This window comes from Sturnira hondurensis, unplaced genomic scaffold, assembly GCF_014824575.4.
Source record: "Sturnira hondurensis isolate 20B ecotype Veracruz unplaced genomic scaffold, ASM1482457v3 Scaffold0010128, whole genome shotgun sequence".
In the NCBI taxonomy this organism is placed as follows: Eukaryota; Metazoa; Chordata; class Mammalia; order Chiroptera; family Phyllostomidae; genus Sturnira; species Sturnira hondurensis.
The window spans coordinates 9,794,356-9,813,184 of record NW_028082759.1 but is presented as its reverse complement, the minus strand read 5'-3'; the positions used below and the strand labels follow the sequence as shown (position 1 = coordinate 9,813,184).

At 45.7% G+C, this 18,829-nt stretch overlaps 1 protein-coding gene across 3 annotated transcripts in view; it reads left to right on the top strand.

The window, feature by feature from the left end:
* The window catches only part of FHDC1 (FH2 domain containing 1), a 37,738-nt gene that overhangs the window by 6,242 nt on the left and 12,667 nt on the right, over positions 1 to 18,829 (top strand). For all 3 annotated transcript variants that reach the window (XM_037058375.1, XM_037058374.1, XM_037058373.1), the window contains exons 2-8: positions 544 to 1,175; positions 8,624 to 8,685; positions 9,311 to 9,413; positions 14,961 to 15,046; positions 15,133 to 15,233; positions 17,190 to 17,260; positions 17,361 to 17,468. In XM_037058375.1, coding sequence (XP_036914270.1) covers positions 681 to 1,175; positions 8,624 to 8,685; positions 9,311 to 9,413; positions 14,961 to 15,046; positions 15,133 to 15,233; positions 17,190 to 17,260; positions 17,361 to 17,468 — 1,026 coding nt within the window. In that variant the 5' untranslated portion in view covers positions 544 to 680. The remainder of the gene's footprint in view (positions 1 to 543; positions 1,176 to 8,623; positions 8,686 to 9,310; positions 9,414 to 14,960; positions 15,047 to 15,132; positions 15,234 to 17,189; positions 17,261 to 17,360; positions 17,469 to 18,829) is intronic.

Sequence of the window (18,829 nt, the reverse complement as noted above, 5' to 3'; positions counted from 1 at the left end):
GCAGGAGCGCAGTGACTCTGTCTCCAGGGAGATGAGTTCGCCCTTTATTTTATTATCTCCAAATCCCTGCCTATTATATGCAGGGTGGAAGATGCCAACTGATTGGGAGGGGACATGTCCACCCTGGAGGAAGGCAGGGTCACGGACAGACACCTAACACTTCAGTCATTTGTATAATTTCCCTAGGGCTTGTGTATCCATTGTCCAGGGACACCGAGCCAGGTCTCGAACAAGTAGTTTATTCACAAAGTGAGCAGTTCTTGCTGAACCTATGGTGGGTTCTCAGCAAGTATGTGTTTTATTGATTAACGGAAGGTTTCCACGTTGGATTTATTGCCGCTGCGTTGGCAACGTTTCCAGGCAGTACCTCTTGGTTCATGTTTAGAAAAGCATTAGTTCCTTTGAATGCTCTCTTGGATGTGTTGCCCTGCATTGATTTTAACAGCCAGTTACTGTGGGAAGACTGCACTCGCTTCTGACGGGAAGAGCTCGTACGAAGCCATTTTCCTAGGCTGGTGGTAAAGTTGTTTTTTATCTTTGCAGGCGTGGAAGATGGCACACGGCACAGGGGTCTTTTTCTCCGCCTGCAGACCAGCGGGTGAGCGCGTATGACACAAGTTTGAGGTTTGTGTCTGCTACCCCAACGTCAAGAAGTTACCTCCTTGGAAGGCAACAATACTATGCATGTTATGAATTGTGTCTCCTTGGTCAGTGATAAAGAAAATGGGACTACCGCCACAGCAGCTGGATTCATGATTGAGCAGACGCCACCTCCCCCTCCTCCTCCTCCTCCACCCCCTCCACCTCCACCATGCCCATCATATTCGGCAGAAGGGTTTTCTCCCTCTCCTCCTCCCCCTCCCCCACATCCACTCCCCGAGGGGCCTCTGGTCCCTCCTCCTCCTCCAGGACTGCCCCCGACCTCTCACGTGAATGGCTACAGCCACATGGGCAAGAAAAAGCGGATGAGAAGCTTTTTTTGGAAAACCATTCCAGAGGAGCAAGTGCGGGGCAAAACCAACATCTGGACCTTGGCCACCAAGCAGCAGCATCAGTACCAGATCGATGCGAAGACCGTGGAGGAGCTCTTTGGACAGCAGGAAGATGCCACCAAGCCTTCCGTTTTCCGGAGAGGAGGACCTGTGAATTCGTCCTTCCGGGAAGCGAGAGAGGAGGTAAGAATGGGACGTCGTTCAGAGTTTGGGAGGGTATGGGCCTTTCAAAACTTGCTAGAATCACTAAGGAATAACATAGTGCAAGGGAATGTGCTCTGGCAATGATTGAAATGGCCTTAGATGGTGAACTTGAGCCCAGTAGTAAAGGAGTGTGAGGAGCCCGCCTGCCGACCCTCCCAGACATCTCGGTGGATTGTGACCTCATGCAGAGAACATGCTCTCCGGGGCCATTGTCGTGGGCTCTCAGCTCTGCCCTGTCTCTGCTCCTCTGCGGTTTGCCCTGGTGAAACTCCTCTGCTGGAGTCCAGGGTTATGTGTCTCCAGAGAAACAAACAAACAAACAAAAAATCAACTAACTCAGTCATCTGTGATGAACTGGAGCTTTCGGAGACAAAATGCCTTTTGTTAAACAGCATCATTAACTAATACATTTCCTTTGGGTTTTAGCCTTAGTTTTTCTTTCAGTTTTCCCTGCACAAGTGTTTGGCGATGGCCTTTATTCCTCTAATATCTGAGTTGAATTATGGCCATTGTGGGAGAGATTTCCCTAGAGACAAAGCGTGAAGCGATTTTCAGATGGACGTCCTAGGAAGCATATTTCTAGTTAAGGCTCAGCATGTTACTTTGAGAAAAAAATAAAGGAACGAGTTATAAGAAGTAAACTGGAAGCTCAGCATCCGATCACTGTATATTAGATACACTGAGTCCAAAACTGTATTTGTGCAAACTCTCTGTATAGAAACATGAGAGTAACAATTGAAAAGCTTCCACTTGGTAGAAGAAATCGTTAGGAAGCCAGGGATTAAAAGGAAAGAATACTGCCTGCTAAAAAAAGAGGGGGTGGGGTGGGGTAAGCAGCAGAAATGCATCATTTTTTAATCTGTGTAAAGGAGCCGAGAAAATAGGTCAGAGATGGAGCTGCTGAGATAAGAGAGTAGGCAGGGCTCTGGAATGAAGAAGCAGCTCCCTGCATTATCGAATTCTCGAGCTGGCAATATTGACCTCTTTTCTGTCTGGCTCCGGAACGTGCTAATGTCTCTCCGCAAGTTCTCTTTGGGGGCGTCAAAGCCAGTGGTGTGGTGCCCTGTTGAAATAGCCAAGGCTCTATTTATTATAAAATGCGGAGAATGCTGGGATTAGAATTCACTGTAAACTGTGACATGAATTTGAGAGGAAGCCTTCAGGATAATCCTTAGTGCTGAACGTACTCCGTCTCTGTTAACTTTGCTTTATGCAAAGTCCTTTTACTTCTTAGCGGAGCCTTTCAGTATCGGAAGGGGCAAGAAGCCGTTTCCTAAGTACCCTGGCTTTCGTCCTGGCTTCCAGTGGAGGTGTCTTATTATACAGCAGGTGGTGTCTCACCATTGCTTCTGAGCTCTCTGCTGCATTTCAAGAATTTTCAAGGGAAGAGGGGGTGGGTGCACGTGGGGGAAAAGTGATGTCTCAGAAACGCACCATACTTCTGGGGAGTGACTGGCCTTTGTAAATTGGGGGTATTTACTTTGCCACATGGTAATTCAGGGGGCGAGGAGGTACTTGCTGCTCTATGTTGGTGAACTGAAGGGAGGAGGATCAGGACCCCTCAGGGAGGGAAGGACGAAGCAAGGGGTGTGGCCTCTTTCCCCACCGTGGCAGAAGCAGAAATGTCCATTTTGAGGCCAGATCTAAAATTCGGGGGGAAGACGTTTTTCCCCTCACCTCCCTCCACCCCTGTACTCTAGGTATAGCTTTACTTCCTTGTTTTCTGTAACTTAAAAAAATACTGAAAGCAAATAATTATGTGTTAAGTTGTGGTGAAATAGACCTGTACCATCTTAACCCTTCTCAAGTGTGCAGTTCAGGGCACTGAAACACTGACGCTGTTGCACGGCGAGCATCACCCTCCATCCGGAGAAGTCTCATGATGCAGCCTGCAGCCCTGGACCCACTAAATGCTAACTCCTCTGGGTCCACCTCCTCCCAGCCCCAGGCAACCACCCTTCCTTTCTCTCTCTCTGCGTTTGGCTCTCTGGGGGCTTTAAGTAAGTGTCATCACACTGCATTTGTCTCCTTGTGACTGGATTATTGCACTTCGAATACTGTCCTCAAGCTTCCTCCACTTTGTAGCGCCTCAGCGTCAGCACGTGGAGGCTGGATGCCAGTCCCTTGTCCGTGCGCCGCACTTGTCTGCCCACTCACCTGCCAGGGGAGGCTTGGGTTACTTCCACCTTTTGGCTGTTGCAAATACTGCCGTTCTGGACAGGGTTTGCAATATCTTTACTTTGAACACTTGTAGGTCCTAATCCGAGAGAGAACATTCTAGAGAGAAAAATGGAATCGCCATAACTGTGTCATTGAACAATTTAACTTTACAATTCTTCGGTACTCAGGTAGGGTAAGTAGTTTAGGTAGATGGATTTAAGTGTGTATTACGTAATGTTGTCATGTAACAGGGTTATCCAGACTAGTTCTCAATTTTGCATGCTATCTCCAACATGACTAGAAGTATTATATATACTTCTTTTTTCCAGTAAAGAATACAATACCTGCTGTGTTCCTCCCTTGTTAGACTTTCTTCTAAAGCAGTTATAACTTAGCAGGGCAGTGGTCGGACAAGGACCAGTAAGAAATCTTCCAGTTCACTCCATACAGTGAAGTTCAGGGTTGAAAGCAATAGTCCTCACCACCTGTCTGTGGACGGTAGACCTGTCCTGAGCCTGGAGGCCTGGCGTTCCCAGCGTCACCACACAGGCCATCATTTTGGAGGTTCACACGTGCCAAGGATCAGATTATGTCCCCTTGAAACATAATAACCTCCTGCAGAAATGGCCTGCTGTCATGTGGCCGGCTCATACTTTACAGGGCTTATAAAGCACTATGAATAAGCTCCATTATGCTCCAGGGAAGAAGGTGCTGGAAGACAGAGAGGAGCTGGGTTTGGGGATCCCTGACTTTAGGAAGAATAACACTTACAGCAGTAAATTGGAATAGTTGATAGGGGGGAAGAGGTTATGAAATATTACCATCCTTGTATCTTTGTTACCTAAAAAGTAACTATAGGTGTCACAATAATAAAGCTGCAGTAAAGCGATTAGAAATACATTTCTATAACTGGAAGTAATAATAAAAAGACGCAGCTCACACTGTCCACCCTTCCCCCCCAAAGTTGGCTGATCTCACCCCTGAGAAGCTCCCTGACCAGGTGCTGCAGGTGCCGCCCAGCCTCCTTGGAGCCCCACACTGGCTCGTTGGGTCTGTACTGGTTTCCTTCTAGAACCTGAAACACTCTTAAGGAAGGGACGCCCTCAGCCATTTGGTTGCCTTCGAAGAAATTGAAGGTAACCGAGCTGACAGAACTGAACCAAGGGAGCAAAGGGACCGTCTTACAAAGTGTCAGTCCGTAGGAAAGATCAAAATTGGGATCACAAAGAAACCGCAATATGATGTGTAAGGTCTGAGGGTCTAAATGTAAAACGTGGGGGCCACAGTTGCACTGGGGGCAACACTGTACAGTGTAATTGAAGTTTGTTAAGAGAGTAGAACTTAAATGTTCTTACCAAAAGAGAGAGAGAAAATGGGAGGATGGAAGGAATATTGACTTTTCTAAATTTATAAGAGGTAATGGTTTATTCGCCCACACTGTAATTCAGGTATCAGTCATTCTTTCTCAACCCTTGTTAAGATCCCTGTATTTTCTAAAATTCTGGGATGTGCTCAATGCAGAACTATAGAACCAGGCAGTGGTGTTTTAAATATATTTGAAAGGAGGCAAAAAACCCAAAACTTCAACTGGGTTTTCATTTCTCGCCCCTCATAGTTGGAGGAGGGACACTTCCCAACTGATAGCCAACCAGAAATAAAAAAGGAAATGAAGAACCATCAAAACCCAAAAGCTAATAAGCCCGTACCACGGGGATACAGGCTTTTTGGAATTTGACATAGGATTGAAATAACCACTGCTTATTGTTATTTCAGTGAGAACGCCCCCCCCCCCCGACACATTGAAACATGAGTGGTTTAAATTTTTCTCCATTTAGCCGAAGACTTTACCCTAAGTGAAATAAGCCAGTCACAAAAGGACAAATCGTGTGTGTGATTCCATTTATATGAGGCACCAGAGTAGTCAAATTCCTAGGGACAGGAAGTGAAAGGTGGTTGCCGGGGTGGGGGAGGGCGATGGGCAGTGGGGTTTAATGACCGGGGCTGGAGTTTCAGTATTGCACGGTGGAGGGTGCTGTGGGTGGATGGCGATGATGGCGGCACAGCACGCGGACCTCCCGCCTGCCACTGAACTGTCTTGTACACTTAAAAATGGTGACTTTGGTAAACACTGTTAGGCGTGTTTCACTGCAACAGAAGACAAATGTTCCCTCTGCCTTTAGAGAATTCGGAGGGCAGATTTGCCATGGATCGTGCCAGGTGAAAAGGTACACGCGTTGTGGTAGAAGGAACTAGGAGAGCTTCTAGGTTTTAACCAGAAAGGTGGGATAGCCATGCACCTCATTTATGGAGGGCATAGTGTATACTCTGGTCTCAGTGTCTCCAGGGGTGTTAGGACAGCCCTGGTGCCCCAGCCAACTGAGGGGAGACTGTGATTTTATAGCAAGTCCCCCTGCATCCCAGTGGGACATGCTCTGGATGGGATGAGTTGAGCACATACCTGTCACATTAGCGCGCCTGTTGGCCAGGGGCAGTGAACTCTTCCACGGGCCTTTCTGGAAAGCTCAGGAGCTCTGTAGCTCTCTGGCTGGACCCGCGGCTGCAGGCCGAGACTTCCATGGGGCCCTGTCTGTGCACTGTGGCTAGGGATTGACTGGAACAGATGAGGAGAGGGAGGGGCTGGGTCAATTCATTCCTCTTCTTGAGGCAATTTGTCTTAGCCCACGGAGCCCACGAGTCTTGCTGGGGCCCGCGGGTTGAGTCCATGGCTCTCAATGATTGCGGAGCCTCAGCAGTCCCACACACATTCATTTCTCAATTGCTGGGCTTATTGAGCTGGCCAGCATTTGGGAGCAAGATAAGCTAATTTACATGTGTAGTGATAACCCGCTTTGAAGGATTTCAACAAACACTTTATAACACTGCTTTAGAGGGATCGAGCGAGATAACCTACGAGAAAGAGGCTGCTCATACACTAGGCAAATCCGTGGGTGCCAGAGAGTGGGGCGGTCCCTGCAGTGTTATCAGCTGTCTGGTTTTGTGTTTGGAGGAGGCAGGCGCTAGGCTGTTTTCCCTGTGAGGTGCTTGGTCACGGCCAGCCCAGGCTTTTCCCTGCAAACATCGGCGAATTCTCTTAGTGACTGGTTTCTGAAGCTCTGCTTCAGGCTGTAGAGCCGACAGCTGTCCCAGCCTGTGGCTGCCCCTGGGTTGAGCATAAGGCAGCCTCTTGGTTCCTTAGGAGGCTCTCTTAGCTGGCGAGATTTCTAGCCATCATCCCACACATATAACTCTGGGGTTACCAGGGGACTGGACCAACCCTGTGGGCGGCTTTCTCCAGGTCTTCCCCCCATTTCTTGAGAAACATCCCAATGTGAATACCAGGCTGGTGGGGGAACGTTGGCCACTTCTCTGTATTCCTACATCTCAGCGATATTAACACTCACAGGAACTAGAGTGAAAAGGAGGCAGGTACACCCAGGTGCATTTCAGTTCTAGTAATGTTGCTTTGGGGAAATTATACAAATGGCATCTTGGAGGCTCAGTTTCCTTCTATGGCAAATAGGAATAGAGGAAAGTCTCCATCATCTTCCCACCAGCAACAGCTAGGGACCTTGGCCAGATGTATGGAGTCACAGAGGGCTGGAGGGTGAAGGTGATGAGGGTGGAGTTGGGGGTAGTGGAGACCGAGGAGGGGGCTTCTGTCGAGGGTTACATACAACAGGAGGGGGCGATTTAATCAGAGACATGTAAAAGAAGTTATTCCCCCATTCTGGGTAGAAGTGAGTGCAGAGAAGGTTCTTTGGGTGCGTATGTGGTTGTGTCAGTATGCATGTTCTTACTTGTTAACTTAGGAATTATAATCAACACATAGTTGTCTCAATAACTTTAGATTCCTCTTTTTGGTTTGAGCTTTCATTAAAGGGTGATAACTTTGACAGGTTTTTTTTTCCGTTCTTTCTTTCCCCCCTTCCCTCCCCTCCCTTCACACTGAACTTGAACTGCAACCCCAGGGTAAGGATTGCAATGAAGAGCTGGCCCTTTTAACTTGGGAGTTTACTTTATGGTTGGCAGGTGATGGTGTTAACATGAAATAAACCCCTAGGATAGTAAATAATCTGATTGTTTAAGATTAGTCTTCAAATGAAGGCAACCATACTCCTGTAAAAATTTAACCTTATAGCCAGGAAGTGCCATTAACTTTGGTTAACAGTCTTGCTAGTCTTGCTGTTTCCTATAAATTTAGAAGCAGGCCCACCACCAGGAAGTTAATCTGAAACCCGATTCCCTCTTGTTCACAATGGGACATACCCATTTGGAAAGGAAGAGCATTGTAACAACAACATTCCCCTTTTCGCTAGTCTCCCGTTACCAAAAAACCTCTGGAAAAACGTGCAGCAGTTTTAAGGTTATCTTTCTGCTACACATCTTGGATATTTATTTCCAGAGAAAGAAAGGGCTTTGTATTTAATTCTCCACCTCCCCCCAAAAAAGAGTTCTAATTTCCAGGCTGGTAAAACTCTTCCAAATTATTAATTTTGAACAGCTAAAAACCTGTTGGAGCCAAAATCTGGGATTCAGGAGTACATTGGAATAGCCACCATATTTCTTCAAATCAGAGATGTCATTCGTACATTGTAAGATGCATCCGGATTCCAGAGACGTGAAAATGTGGGAGAAATGGCTTCAGTTTGGTGTGATACAGCACAGGGTTTTTCTTTTTAATTCCGAGTCAACAGAATGTAGGGCACTTTCTCACCTTCTCTTAAAGGGCTGCTGTTGGACTTATATATTCTTTTCAAATGAAAGGAAATTTTTCTTTTAGAAAAAAATTAGGAATTCTATTAAATTTCTGAAAATAACAGTGTCGGTTCTTTCATATCTCTAAATCAGGGTTGGGACGCACTCTGAATTCACTTCAGAAATGATGTTTTACTTTCTCAGTTCACAGCTCATGTGTGTCTTGCTGTGTGGAGACAATATTCCAAATGCAGGCTCTTAAATGTGGACTACATTATTTTAAGAGGAAACTGCTAAGTTAAAAAAATAATAAATATATAAGTTATTAAAGATTATATAGTGTTAAAGTAGATAGTGTGTAATTATTACAGTAACAGAGATATATCATTGCAAAAAGCTTGGGGTAATATTTTCCTATTTGTAAGACTATATTAGGTATATCACTTAATCATCAGATTTACATATTTTTCTCTTATAAGTTGGTATTATATTTTGATAGGTCTTAATTTTCTTCTTTCCTCCATTTCTTCTTATTTGTACTTGAATAATCTTCTGTGTCTATTTTTTTCCAGATTACTGTCTTGGATGCAAAACGGAGCATGAACATTGGGATATTTCTTAAGCAATTTAAGAAGTAAGATTTTTGCACACAGTTGCGACTTCGGTCATCTCTGTGCTTATCAGCGTTGGGGTCCATGGGCGTGAGCTGCAATTCAGAGAGGAATAATGAGAGAAAGTCATCCCTTGTGCCTTCAAATTCTTCTTAACATGTGGCTTCGATGAACCCACAAGTGTCACTTTGTGCCTTCTTGAAAACCCAATCTGGTGGCTTGAAATACAGGGGAAATTGCCTTGGGCTGTCAATTCAAACCTGTCATGTCAGGGAATTTATAAATTCATCTGTAGTGTTGCCCCTTGAGTGGAGGTCGGACTGGTGATCAAACGGTGGTGAAGTTCAAGTGTTCCCAAGTGGAAAGGAAGGGGTCCAAAGAAGACTCCTGTGGTCGTTGCCACTGGGACCTTTCTGGGGTGCCCGGGGTGGTTTTCTGGGTGAAGGGGCCTCTGAGTGGGGTTTCAGGATCCCCACTGTCTCTGGCAGTGGCTCTGTTGTGATCACGTACACAAAAAACTACCCATTAGACTGGGTGGAAGGCGGATTGAAAGCGGGGCGGAGGTGATTTGTTTTAATTTCCACTGGCTTGTGTTTCTTTGGCTCTCCAGCGAGCGTGGAATGCAGTCTGACTAATTGTCTTTTCAAGGTCTCCTCAGTCCATTGTAGAAGATATCCATCAAGGAAAGAGTGAGCATTATGGATCAGAGACATTGCGAGAATTTCTTAAACTTTTGCCAGAGTCAGAGGAGGTAAGGAATTTGGCGTGGGAGTTTTAGATGTTACGGGTGGTGATAAAAGCTTCACATTTGTAGGAATGTCAAACATCACATGGGACGGGAACTCTCCTACCCAGAATCAGAGTTTTCTCACGTAAAATTAAGAAGGGACCCAGCCAAAAAGAGTATGTGTTCTGGAGTTGGAGAGTCTAGGGTTAAATTAGAGAGCTACCCTTAATTGTAGAACTGGGGCAAGTTTCTTAACTCCTGGGGACTTTAGTTTTCTCACCGATAGAGTGAGTGTCTGATGTTTATACCTCATTGGATAGTCAAGATAAGCAAACTGCAGTTACGTGTCTCACACAGTGCTTGGGTGTGTGGAAGCCCAGCGGACCTCACTCTACTCTGTCATCTGGTGGTCCTCCTTGCCCAGGGTATACCTGGGTTCTGTTGTAATACATGTGCTTTAGGAAGAAATAGAGACAAAGAAAACCACTTTGGGATAAAGATGCTCTAAAATGCGGAGAGGTAGGTGAGTTGTTCATGGATGCTGTCTGTGTGATTGAAAGGTGGAGATTGCTGGGGTCTCAGTCTAGTGCCGCCTAAAAGTTCCTTCAAGGGCTTGATAGGAAAAAACAGTACAATAATTTTGTCAAGCTTTACAAAATTGTAGTGTTGTCTTTTATTTGTGAAGTAAGGGCTTTGAAAAATTCTATAAGAAATTACATGAATGTCTGTGCTTATGAACATTCAAGTAATATAAAGTAAAAAAGCATATTGCCCTTTTACACATACTGCCCCTCCCTCCCTCCCTCCCTATCCTACCCTACTGTTCTTCCCACACACGACTGATGAACTTGACATTATTCCCTTTAATAACAATAAGAGAAATGCATTTATATTTTACATCCGTGATAAACTCACTACGTAGAATCGAGGGTCTTAGAGTGTAACTAGCTGTTCCAGGCCCTTCTAATAACTTTGGCCTCTCTCTACCTTGAATGTTCTGTTTGCAAACCAAATATAATTTATTTTAGCCAAAGTTAGAGAATATAATTTTTTAATGTTAATAAAAGGATCTTAAAGTACTGAGGGAATGGGACAGCAAATCATAATTTACCCAGATCTTATTCACTGAACACTCTTTACTTTTTCTTTTATTTAAAAAGAATGGGAGTTCCCCCACATTTTTAAAAAATATTTATTTATTTATCTTTAGAGGGGAAGGGAAGGAGAGAGGGAGAGAAATATCAATGTATGGTTGCCTCTCATGTGTCCCTTGCTGGGAACTGGCCTGCAACCCAGGCATGTGCCCTGACTGGGAATCGAACCGCAATCGTGTGGTTCGCAGGCCTGCGCTCAATCCACTGAGCTACACCAGCCGGGGCTCCCCCACATATTTAAATCAGGATGAACGTGGTAGAATTAATTGGGGTTTTAAAAAAAGATTGAGTTTTTCCGCAGAACCGTATTCCAGCTCGGTGGCTCCCATGACTCCCCTCAGGACTGCTCCGGGGCCCAGCCCTAACCAACCTGAGTGTTTTTTCTGAGGGAGGGTCGCACCTGCCGGCACAGGTGGGTGTTCTCCGGCAAGCCCTGAATGTCTCACGAAACAGAACTCAGGCGTGAGGGAGGCTGCCAGCGTCATGCCACAAAGAGGCGGGAGAGTGAATGTGGTTTTCTTAATACCTTCATTTTTAACCTAAAACTCAAAGGTGATTCCAGAATGCAAAGGCTGGAGAAGACTAAGGGATTTTTCAAAGAAGCAACTTCGCTGTCCATCCTGTCATGCTTGAAAGACCTCTGTTGTTTTTTGACTTGTGTGGGGGATGTAATTCGAAGGGAAGACAGTTAAGGGCAAGAGGATTAAAACCCACCCAAGGCTCCCCTGAGTCATGAGACGCTCCCACCCTCAGGCTGCCAGCTGAGCTCGGGATCCCGAAGCGCCTTCCCAGCCCAGCCGTCGCTCCATGACCCTCCCCTGCCGGGTCATCCTCGGTCCGAACATCCGACAAGCCTGGCCACCCTCCTCCTTGTTTACGTTACCGACTCTTGGCTCCAGCTCGCCACACCCTCCAAACTGAACTGGGAGCTTCCTTCAGCAGGAACACCCTGACAGTCCCCAGGGCCACTCGACAGCCCTCCCTAACACGCTCCCCAGGAAGGCCAGAGCCACCTCCTGGCCCAGGCTGGCTGTGAGGACACATGGGCTATGTTGTGGCTGCTGTGTGGCCTCTGACACCATGCAGGCCCAGGGCCAACCCTAGATCCTTTGGTAGAGGGTGGAGGGTGGTGATGAGGCCAGGAGGCAGGGCTGAGCGAGAGAGAGGTTTAGGAATGTGACAAAAATGCTAATAAATGCATAAGTGTACACGTAACCGCATGTTGCTGAGCCTGAGGCATAATGTTCTGCGCTCATTTTTAGCACAAGATGGGACTGAGTGTTAATGTTGAATGCCCCCATGTTCCAGGTACTGGACAGGGCGAAGGGGCAAAAATTCAACCAAGCAAGATCATGTATTTCAAGTGCTTAGCCCAGTGACTGGCACAAAGAAAGTCAGTAGGTCATTGCTATAATTATTTAGTCTATTTTCATTGAATCCTCACAGTGACGTAAGATAGTCCTCATGGTACAGGTGGGAAACTGAGCCTCCCACGGGTTAGATGGACCAGGTCTAGTGTCCCGCGATGGGCTGGCCATGGAGGAAGGTGGATGTGAACCCAGATTTGTCTGACCCCAGAGCAGTCCCTTATGCTGCACTTGGAGGGAGGAAGGAAGGAAGGGCAGAGGTTCTCAAAACTCTCAAAAGTTCTCAGGGGACCTCACAGCCTTTTCGCCACCTCTGCTATGACAGAGCGCTGTTGTGAGTGTCACCCAGGTCCCCCTGCGATCTTATCAGCAGGCGGAAAAATGTGGACGGAAAGAGGCCCTTTCTCCTCTGGGGTCTCAGCTGACAGGCCAGCCCAAGGTTAATTTGTGTTCAGGATCCCTCTGCCCTTCGCCACAAATCTTGTAGCTGCCACGTTTGTCCATCTTGCCTGAAACTTGTGGTTAAAACTGGCAGAGGAAAAGGATAGCCCCAGATATGAAAGAACTGGCATGCGCTCTGTCTAGCCTGGTATTCTTGGGCCCCGAGAGGAGACTGGAGCAGAAGCCTGGTGGGCAATGGAAGAGACCCCTGTGCAGGGCGTGGTAAGCCCTTCCTTCCCTTGGACGGGACAGCGGTAGCTGCCAGAAATGTTCTCCTCTCTCTGGGGGCAGATTGAATTGTTTCATCTGATGTCTTATCACCTCATTCCTTCCCTTTTTGTTTAGTTTGCCCCTGGGAGGGTCAGGGAGGACAGTAAAGGAGCCCCCAAATCTTCCCCTTTTGTCTATGGGTGGGAACTCCTGCTATTTCAAGGCCATGTGAGTGGAATTAGATGGAATGGAGGAGTCCTGCCCTGAAGAATGTGTGAGTCTGAAGGAGCGTGCTGTTTGCCATTGGGACAGAACCGGCCGCAGCCAGGTCATAATGAGAGTCGCTTGGCTCAGCCAACAGCACTGTGCCCAATGGTGTTTGAGAAATGCTTTCTGGTGATGATGAAAATGCATACTAATTACAGGGTTGGTTCGCCTCTCGTTTTGACCTCCCTGCCACAGTGAAGTTACAGTAATCCCACTTAATGAACATAAATCCCATTTGAAATGGAATTAAGAACTGTGTACTCGGCATTTAAATCAAATACTATCTTTTCATCACCATTCTCTTGAAATCTGAACATTTTTAGCTCTTTACCTAAGTGAAGGAGATTAATCCTTGCTCAGTTACAGTTTAGCACATGTCGAAGTAAAACATCTACAAGATTCCTTAGCATGACTTGCTCTAACGCTTCAGACAGAAAAATGCTGTTATTTCCAGCAGTTTTGCACATGCTGCGTGTATGGTCTTGTAAAAGGTATGGCCTCTCTCTGCCCCCATCCATATATAGTGAATTGTGAGGCTCGCTCAGGAGGGATCAGCATCCACCCTGTAGCTTTCTCAGTTCAGAAACCAGGCTCTGATTTGGGCTTAGCTAAGCCAGAGGTTCCATCTGCCCTTTAGTGAGACCCAAAATGGTAAAAATCACTTTGGGGGCCCAAAGGTAGGGGGAATAGTGCAGTTCTATCAATGGCTATTTTCTGTCCATCGGAAGAAGAAAATAGAGTCTTACGGAGCAGATCAAAACTGCGCTGTGCGTGTGCACTGTTACCTTTGTCACTTCAGGGGGTTGGTGTAGGTACTTCGGTTTGTGGATCTTCAGATCTTTGCAAATACTTCTCCCTCTGTGGTTTTGAATATCATTTCCCATTTTTCAAGAGGCTTAAAAATCTTATTATTTTTGTGGGCAGCCAACATCGTCTGGGGGTGGATGAGAGAGATTTATGAAGAATAATAGAAGCTGGTAAGCAGCAAAGATAGGCTGTCTACTTTACTAGACATCTTCGGCCCTGCTTAGCATAAATTGTTTTTGTTGGAAGACTCGGTGGACGGAGAGGTGTTTTGGCCATCAGGTTAGTCCACTTTTCTGCCCGTGTCGGGAAGTCATGCCTCGCTCTCTAATGTGGAAGAGAACTTTCTCTTCGCCTCCATCCCCACCGGCTTGGCCGTTTGGCTACATGCCTGTCTCAGAACTCTGAGCTCTTTCCTATACTCGGAAGAATCTTTGGGTATTCAATAACTTTTAGTTTAATGTTTTACAAGACTAATACATGTTCATTGTAGACATTTTAGACAATAAAAGCAAGCAGCAGAAGAAAATAATTATCATTGGGATCCTATCCCTAGTGTAGGCAGGCCTTTTAGGCCTTTTCCTGTGTATGATTGTGCGTAGAGGCTGGTGGGTGGTCGGCACTTCAAAAATAAAATGATAGGAATGGGATCCTATTGTATTTACTCTGGTATTGCCTGATTTCTTTCATAGGGGGGTCTCATGACAGTGACCTTTCTGTTAGGCCATGTCCCTTTTTATTTTTGTACTGGAGAGGCAGGGGGTACCCTCCTCAGAGTACAGTGGTCCCTTCCTGTAACGTTAATGAAGGGGACTTGACCACAGAAAGATCTACATTAGACCCTAGACAGTCTAAGCATTTTATAGCCCAAAATACTAAAAAATAATATATTTTTTTCACTTACAACTTAAGGGCCATATTATGACGACTGCTCAGTCTCTCTTTTCTTCTCCCAAGCAGTGGTCTCCCTTCCAGGTTCTAATGTGCAGAAAACTGTCCTTGTTAGAACAGCCTTTCTCAGTCTCCCTTTAGTAGCCTTGCTGAGGACCCCAGCTCTCTGGTTGGAGTGGGGCTGTTCACACCCACGCAAGTGACGCAGGCTCTTCTCTAATTTTTTTGTTTCTTTGATGTTTCTGCTTTTACAAAGCAGACTACTAGATGTGATGATTTATTTTCCTGTCTTTCTTAGGTCCCCACTTTTACCAGTTTGAATTTAGCCCTGAACTCCTATTTGCTTACAGGAATTCTAAGAGGAAATGTAAAATCGTGGTACATTGTAATCCTAAGTTTTATTTCCCTCTACCCCGTTTTCCCGTTTGTCTTTTTAGATACAGAAATTGAAAACATTTAGTGGCGATGTGTGCAAGCTGTCGCTGGCGGACTCCTTTCTGCACTGCTTAATTCAGGTGCCAAAGTAAGGACCCTGGGTCATTGTTCTTTACAGGCTGAGGTTTTTCGACCAGTGACATCAGATTTTATCCTTTGATTTTTACTTTTCAGCTATTCGCTTCGGATTGAAGCCATGGTGCTAAAAAAAGAGTTTTTGCCCTCTTGTTCTTCTCTGTACAAGGATATAACAGTTCTAAGAACTGCTATAAAAGGTAGGTAAATTCATGATGCTTCATGTAAGTGGTTTTTTATTCATTTGGGTAGCCGTTTATTTTTAAAAACTACTCAGTTGAAATTAGAAATGCAAAGTCCTATCTCTGGGGCACCCTAAAAAGGGAAATGAGATATTACTAAGGATGGCATTTAAGGTTTATTTACATTTACTCCTCCCCAATTAGTTAATTAATTGACTAATCAATTGATCAATTAATTAGCATATTATCCTCCCAAGAGAAGGTTTCTTTCAGGTTGGTATGAACCTTGCTGTGTGCAGCTCATTCTCATTCCTCTTGAAGGCTTCCTGTGTGTGTGTGTGGTCCGGGTGCCTGTGTGTAGACGCGCCCTTGGACCAGCCGTGTCTCTCCTCTGTTGGTGTTTAGGACCCTGCTTTTCCAGCAGACCCCCTTTCCTCCTGACGTCTCCTGGGCACCCAGTGTGACCCTCTTGTGTGGGTTCCTGGCGCCCCTCCCCCACCCCACCCGCCTCCCTCCAGATTCTGACAACCGGTGGGCTCACTACTTGTGGGAGGGGTGAGGTGGCCATTTCCATTTCTTTGAACAACTTGCCAAATGTTTTGTCTTACCCAGCTTGGGTAGGCTGCTCAGAGTTGCTCTAATGTCTCAGCCCACGGCGGCGTTGGGAGCTGGGCTTTCTGCCAGCTGGGACCCTGAGCACGCAGACTCGGCCCAGGTGCGGTTGCCTGCTTTTCTTCTCCAGGGCAGCCTCTGGCCCTCCCCGACCCTCACACTTCCCAGCATTCAGCAGTGCCACCCTCATTTCCTCTCAGTCACTTTCTGGATTTCTACTTATTGCACAGAACTGCCCACTCCTATTTGGGTTTCCCTTTTAGGTGCTCCGACCTGTCAGCCTATTACAGTTTTCTTCATTTTAGAAGGGAGACTGAGAATTTAGAATTTTTCTTCTTTCAGTCTAGAGGCCCTTTAAAACTTCTTTCCAGACCAGGCTTTTGCAGTGACTTCAGAGGGGTTGTTCCAATGGAGATAGAAGAACATGTTTTCACAGGGAGCGGGCAGACCTGTGTGCGCGGCGCAGACGTGTCTTATCTGCTTACCCTTCAGGAACTGGCCCCCCTAGATAGCACGGTGTAGGCAGTGATCCAAGTGCAATTTTTTTAAAGTAATACCAGGCTTCAGGGAGAATATTAACGTAAAAATATATAATAGGTGACCTTTTATATATTATCTAGATATACTGCATTTTAATCATCAAACTTTTTTAGCCTTCCAGATACATGGACAATTTTTGATAATTGCGTATTTAACAATGATTCGTGTAGGTGTGTATACAAAAGATTCTGTAATTAAAGAAGTAATTTACCAATATATTGCAATGACAAGTTTCTTTTTAAGCCTTTAAGCCAATCCAAATAAAATGCATAGTTTTAAATAAAATAGGAAGATTCTCTGGGTGCCTGGCCCCTAAGGGTTGGTGCTTTGCAACTTATTTACATGTCATACCAGCCTGTTTATTTTTTATCTCCTCATGGCTCATGGCCTACGCAAAATGTCGCTCACTATTAGTTTGCATATTCCATACATGTAGTCAAAGGCTAGTGGATATAAGGGGAAAAAAAGAAGTAACTGCTGAGAGAAAACTTATTCCCATAATACAGTGTACTGCTTTGTGTAAGGCTTTTTGCATTTTCCACTACTTGAACAATTTTAGAATTGAAGTATTTTATGATATTGAAGTGTTGCTCATACTTAATTCCCAGTTCAACACCAGGATGTGGACTGGTAGTAACCAGTCCTGCATTAAGAGACACCATAGATGTGCTGCTTTATTTGAATTTCTCAGTCTCTGAATGCAGTTCAGGGTCAGACCTTGCTTCAGACACCCTTGAACTTGGATGTGGTAGCTGGTTGCTGTCTTTTCTGCATTTAAGCTGAAGACTTCTCTAAGGCCCCGTGGTGTGTTCTTTTTGACAGAGCTCATGTCTTGTGAGGAGCTACATTCGATATTACACTTGGTGCTACAGGCGGGAAATATCATGAATGCAGTGAGTAAAACTAAAAAAAATGAAAATGTTGTGTTTTCAACTGTCTTGGTCTGCCTAAAGATAGATGTGTATTTTTTTCTTCTGGTTTGTCTTTTTTTAGGGAGGATATGCTGGCAACGCAGTAGGATTTAAACTGTCTTCTCTGCTCAAATTGGCAGACACGAAAGCCAACAAACCTGGGATGAACCTTCTGCACTTTGTTGCACAGGTACGGGAGTGATGAATGCGGAGAGAGAAGGTGTGTGAACCCCCGCGCAGGCCATGCAGCTTTTCCCAAGGCGTAAGGCGGTGTCAGAATTAGGAAAGGGCAAGGTGGGCTCCAGGAAGGTTCTTTGTGCAGAAGCACTGTTTGCAAATTTGGGAGCTGAGCCTAGGGCTAGAGGACTGGAGGGAGTGAAGTGGTGGGGTGAGTGAGGGGAGGGTTGATGAAGACAGATTATGAGGGATTCAGATCCTCAAGCTAGGGGAATTTGGATTTCAGGCTTCAGTGGTGCGGGGCCAACCAGAGTGTGTGTATAGCATGGTGTAAGTAGGGTTTTTGTTTTTATGAAAACAAGGCCATGTGGAGGGTGCGTTGGACTGGTGAGAGAACTAGGAACCTGGGTTCCTCTCCATGGCAGTTGACACTAATTCAGTGATGAGAGCTGAGAATTAGAGTGATGGCCACAGGGATGGAAAGTAGAGGCCTAGGTGTGGAAACATTTCTGATGTTGAATTGACGAGATATTTGACCAGTTCTCTGTAACGAGTGAGTGATTCAGGGCCATTAAAAAGATCACTTCTGCCCTGGCTGCTGTGGCTCAGTGGATTGAGCATGGGCCTGCAAACCAGAGGATCATGGTTCAATTCCCAGTCAGGGCACATGCCTGGGTTGCAGGCTAGTTCCCGGCAGGGGACACACGATATATTGTGTGTCCTTGACAGAGGCAACCATACATTGATATTTCTCTCCCTCTTTCCTTCCCTTCCCCTCTAAAGATAAATAAATAAAATATTTTTTTTAAAAAAGATCACTTCCCCTTTTCCCTTTGTGAAGCATGGGTGAGCGTGCCTCACAGCAACCTGGGGTTTGGACTTGCGAGCCCTTTCCATCACTTCCATTGTTGACTGGGTCTCTGTGATGCTGAAGGAGCTAGTTACAGAGTGAGAAATCGGCCACAGACAGTTATCTCTTTGTTGTGAAATTATCTCAAGTAATGAATTGTTCTGGTTTGTTTTCCCTTCATTGGCCTGCTGTGTTGTTTTGACAGCAAATACAAAGACTGGAGCTTTAGTCTGGGGAGGAAGCTACGCCATGCGCTGGTTTCCAGTGGGAGCTTCAGAACAGGGCAGAACTGAGGTTTCGACTTGGTTTATTAGCTGTAATTCCTCACCCAAGTTATTTAAACCTCAGATCCTGAAACTCTTTATCTAGTGATGGGGGAATGATACTGCAAAACCAGGTAACCGAGAGGGCTAACAGATAATCCCATCAAGTGCTTAGCTTGATGTTCCCCATGTATTACATTCTCCATAAACAATCCATTCAATTATTACTGTAGTCTTCAGAAGATGGAGGCCATGTTGACC